The following is a 5,000-nucleotide window of genomic DNA, read 5'->3' as shown; positions in this document are numbered from 1 at the left end:
GAACATGAGTGTGGTAAAACACATTAGCTGGAGAGGAAGGTGGTAATATGAAACATATGGTACACGGAGAGAGAGAAATAGATTTGGGTTGGTTGCACTCGGGGGGGTCAGACGCTCCACGCTCGGTCCCAGTTGGGTGGAACATCTTCAGGTCCGCTCTACTACTACTACTACTACTAGCGCTGGCTGGCCCAAAAGTTGACGGTCTTGATCGTCCGACCTTCGTCCAGCTCAACACGGGTGGGGGGGAGCTACAATCGCTAACCGCAGAATCCCAGCAGCAGAATTCAAAATTCTATTCTAGAGCCACTACGAGAGCCGCCACCTAGGGCCGCCACTACCAATGTATTCACAATGAAGTCTAATGCCAATTTCTACTACGATTAAAATTTTGAAACACAAGTACGGAACAGAGAGAGAGCTGGTCATGCCTTGGTATTTCCCAGACGGTACTGATCTTCCGTCAGCCCAACGGAATCGATGATTATCTGCGCAATTTTGCGTCCCTGCTTTTCAACGTCCATACCCTCGACTGCCTTGGGATTCAGGATTTTGTAGCTAGATTTTGTAGTTTTATGCGTTTTTTTTGCGATAGTTGAAGGGGATAGTTCGAATAGTTCGTTTTGTCGACACCGTGTTTCGAATCACATCGTGAGCAGCGAGTAGTAGCAGCGACGTGCGTCAAACCGAGGAAGAAAGAACAGATACCAATCCGTTTGGCTGTGATTAGCTAAATTTATGTCACTCGCTGGGTGGCTGGGAAACGCTTGTGCAGACGAGAGCAGATGTGTATACTTCTGCCTCGAGAGAGATAGAGTGAGAGAGAGAGAGAGAGAGAGAGAAGCGGGGCATAGAGATCCCATACGACCAGATGGGGGATCGTGACGAGGACAGGGGGGCTTGGTGCTAGTAACCCGGGATCTGCCCCGGAACCACGATCGTTCATGGTCGGTTCGGCAACGGGCAGATGCGGGCAGAAAGGCGGACACATGGAGGCAGGTGGTGGTGCTGTATGGAGTATGCCTGATCCGGTTCAGCAGATCTTAGGCTTGGGTGTGGAGGAAGGCCGGAAGAAAACAATACCCGCAAAAACACAACGATCAAATAGGGCAAGTGTAATAGGAGCGGTGGTAATGGTAAAGAGGCGGTAAAGAGGTAACCGGGGTCATGCCTTGGTGTTGCCGAGACGGTACAACTCAGTGTCGAGACCAACAGCATCCATGATGATCTGGGCGGTCTTCTTCAAGTCTTTCTCGCCCTCGACTCCCTTGGGGTTAAGGATCATGTAACTGTTCGTATTGGATTGGGTGTGGTTCGGGGCAGTTGATCACGTATCGGGGTTCGATCAGTGTGCCGATCGGTCGAGTGTGTGCAGGTGACGAATGGAACACATACAGTTGGATCGAAAATAAAGAGAGTGACACAGAAAAACACAATGAGTACACAATGGTTTGGGGTGTGGGTGGGACATCACAGATGAACAATGGCGACAGAGGTCCCGCAAGTCCTGGAAGAAGAACACTGTCAGTGGGAGCCACACATCCGGAGGGACAGGTGGACAACGGCACAGGTGAGGCGAGGTACGAACAGGGATGAAGATTGCATCCGGAAGGAATGGACAATGAAGTATGGAAGGTGCCGAGCGCCGAACATTATTCGTCATGTCGGCTAAGGAGACGTCGGCACGATCACGGACGGACAAAACACGCATGTGGGCGCAGGGGGGGTGGAAGACAGACAGACAGATGGACAAGAAAAAGAAACGATGCCTGCCTTGGTGTGACCGATACGGTAGGAGTCAGGGTCCAGACCGATGGACTCGAAACACTTCTCGGCGGCCTTCTTGCCTTCGCTCTCGGCCTGCATGGCAGCTGGGGCCAAGATCAGGTAACTGTTGGTCGGTCAAGGGAAGGGGACATCGCACGGGAGTAAAGAAATAGAAATGAGACCGGTAAGTAGAGGCGTTCCGAAAACCACTTTTGTCCGCCCGAAAGTTCAACGTCGATGGCTGGAAACGGCCCAAGACCCGTGGACACGTGGACGCACTTGGGGGGAAAAAAGAACTAGAGAACCCGCCCCGTTGTTGCGAATACTTACCGCAGCTTGAAGTCGGGGTACATCATGCGGTTGGGGAAACCTTTACGGCAAATACGGATACCTTCAAGTACACCGTTACAGGTCAGCTGGTGCATGACCAAGTGGGCATCAACGACACCGGCCGTCTTCATTTCGTTGGGAATGATACAACGGACGAAGTGAGGCTGGGTAGACTTCAGCGTGGTCATCAGGTTGTTCAGCTGCTCCTTGTACGAGGACGAGACGGTGGCGAAACCGGCACCCTTCTTGCCACGGCCTCCCTTGGCGGCGGCTGGGTCGGCCGACTGGCCCGGATGATCGGCGAAGATCTCCACCACCAGGGCGTTCGTGCCCTTCTTGAACTGATCGACGACCGTGTCGTTCAGCGGATCCTTGTTCTTCTCAAGCCAGCCCGTGATGTTGTACGACACAACACCGGCGTAGTGACCGATGGCGAAGTGGCCGGCCTGGCAACCCGGCTTCGGCGGGCGCGGCTTCTGGAACGGAGCGGACTTGCCCAGATGGTTGGTCATCAGCTTCTCGGCAAAGGTCTGATCGGTGGCCTTCGGGAACATAGACTCTTCCTCAAGAATCGACAGGATACCCATGGGCTGTTGGCGTCGTCGTCGAAGAGAGAAAAGATTCAGTTAGCTTCTCTGGGCGGCCTTCCTTCCAACGGGGTAGCCGTTTAGCATGCGACGCAAATCTTGCGGTTAGCTAAGTTTCCGTCAGTAATGGCACTCTCGCGTAAAACTACCGTTAGTGGCGGATTTAGATTTCCGTAGCGTACACTACAACAAATTGCTTGTTCCGCTTCTGCGTTCATCGGGCGCGGATCGACTCCGGACCAGGTGAGCTCAGAGAGCAAAAGCAAAACACAGAACAAAACAGCAAAATAAATACACACGAAGAGCGTTGGATGGTGAAAAAGTGTGATGCAAAATCAAAATCAAATGGGGAGAAGATGAATAAAAAGGTGTTGATAAAAATGGGAAAATATGACGCGGACGGACGTCGGGATGGCTTTTCTCTGTTCTCCCCTCAGCGTGGCTACGACAAAACACAAAAACGGTTTCGAACTTCGAATACTCTACGTTTGAAGCTTACTATCGCCGCGGTGTCGCGGTGAATCGACTACTACTAGTCAAAATGTCAAAACGAATTGCGCGGTCCGGAACCCAGCCAGGCACTGCGCGGTGGCACGGCGACGGTTCTAGGCGATAGAGATGATTACCACCTTCGGTACTACCTTCTCGATCAAATCGATCGTAGGCTGCAGATCGAGCCCGAAATCGATAAACGTCCACTGTATGCCCTCGCGCTCGTACTCTTCTTGCTCGAGGATGAACATGTAGTGATTGAAAAATTGCTGAAGCCGTTCGTTGGTGAAATTGATACAGAGCTGATTGAAACCGTTGTTCTGTGCTCGATTCGGTCGCACGGGAGGGAAGAGCAGAGACGCACGCACGCACGGGCAGAGTGGCGGAACGATATGTTAATGGTAATTTTTTTTTTGTCAAACGAGTGGTTTGGAGATGTGCGAGCAGTGTGTGGGAGAGAGAAAGAAAGAAAAAAATGGGTTCAGTAACGGGTCGCCGATCGTGATCGAAGGTTCGAGCTTCGGTTTCCGATCCGCAACGTTTGGTGACAGCGGTGGGATGCGATCAGAGCGACACACGGCCTGTCCTGGATGCCTGTATCAACGGAACGTGGAACGTGAACAGAGTGATGATTGGTAGTTAATGACGAGGTGAAAGGGCACAGGCACACGGCACAACATCAACACGGTAACACCCCTCGGTAAAGGGGTCCACCGGCAGCAGCAACGAGCAGTAGCAGCGATGGCACGAGAGCGGCAGAGTTTCGTCCCGAGTTAGCTCTACCTTCTCGATCAGTTCAATACACTGCTGCAGATCCATGCCGAAATCGATGAACGTCCACTCGATGCCCTCCCGCTGGTACTCTTCCTGCTCCAGCACGAACATGTGGTGGTTGAAGAACTGCTGCAGCTTCTCGTTGGTGAAGTTAATACAGAGCTGCTCGAAACCGTTATACTGCGCATTCGTCACATTACGCGCGTTTCGGTTACGGACACACACACGGTTATGGAATGAATGAAAATAAACGGAACGAACCGGGTATGGTTTGTGGTTAGCGACAGTTGTGGAATCGTTTCGATACTTGGAAGATTGCAGTCGATTCTGGGTTGGAAGTTGGTTAGGGTATGGGAGGAAATCTAGCGGTGGCCGGAAAATTCCATATTTTCGCCACCGTGACACGATACACAGGATAAAGGGCCCGGGGCCAATGAGGAACGGAATGGTACAGTATTTCGGTTTCCCGTAACGACGTAATCAGGGGTCTGTTTTTCAAACAGATATTCAACCCGATGTTGCGACACGTCTGGGGAGATCCTCCCATTGATCTCTTGGGGGTAATGAAGGCATAAAAATTGGAAACTCGTCGAAAAACGTCGCTGGCAGCGTTGAAGCGTTCGGTTGAGAAGCAGAAAAGAGCGCTCTGCGCTCTCGCCGCTGTACCTTTTCAATCAGATCGATACAGGCCAGCAAGTCCATACCGAAATCGATGAAGGCCCAGTTAATACCCTCCTTCTTGTACTCCTCTTGCTCCAGGACGAACATGTGGTGGTTGAAAAACTGCTGCAGCTTCTCATTGGTGAAGTTAATACAGAGCTGCTCGAAACCGTTGTACTACGGGGCGGGAGTGATTTGGGATTGGTAAACATTCACGGGTAAAATCACGGTGCATCAGACGAACGATTGTCCGTGTTCGTTTCGTTTTTTTATGGAATAGTGGAGTGTTCGGGGCGGGGGGGAGAGGCGGTTGTCAACTTTCGTCAACAACTTCATTCGGTTAGGTACAAATGTGGAACATTCTCGTGATTATCGGGCGGGCAGTGATTG

The 5,000-nt window shown here is 51.7% G+C and overlaps 1 protein-coding gene across 7 annotated transcripts in view; it reads right to left on the bottom strand.

Annotated features, from left to right (window-relative positions):
* LOC131208476 (myosin heavy chain, muscle) overlaps window positions 1-5,000 on the bottom strand; it is a 23,116-nt gene that overhangs the window by 9,455 nt on the left and 8,661 nt on the right. For 4 of the 7 annotated variants that reach the window (XR_009156826.1, XM_058201246.1, XM_058201242.1 and 1 more), the window contains exons 8-10: window positions 4,617-4,787; window positions 2,098-2,687; window positions 1,774-1,891 (exon numbers count right to left, since the gene is read on the bottom strand). Coding sequence is in view for 6 of the 7 variants with exons in the window: in XM_058201246.1 (XP_058057229.1) it covers window positions 1,774-1,891; window positions 2,098-2,687; window positions 4,617-4,787 (879 nt within the window). In the remaining variant the exon portion in view is untranslated. The remainder of the gene's footprint in view (window positions 1-1,773; window positions 1,892-2,097; window positions 2,688-4,616; window positions 4,788-5,000) is intronic. The other 3 variants (XM_058201243.1, XM_058201245.1, XM_058201247.1) reach the window with 2 other exon arrangements.

This window comes from Anopheles bellator, chromosome 2 (genome assembly GCF_943735745.2).
Source record: "Anopheles bellator chromosome 2, idAnoBellAS_SP24_06.2, whole genome shotgun sequence".
Taxonomy (NCBI): Eukaryota; Metazoa; Arthropoda; class Insecta; order Diptera; family Culicidae; genus Anopheles; species Anopheles bellator.
Note: the sequence above shows the minus strand (reverse complement) of the source record. Positions and strands in the feature narration are given on the sequence as shown.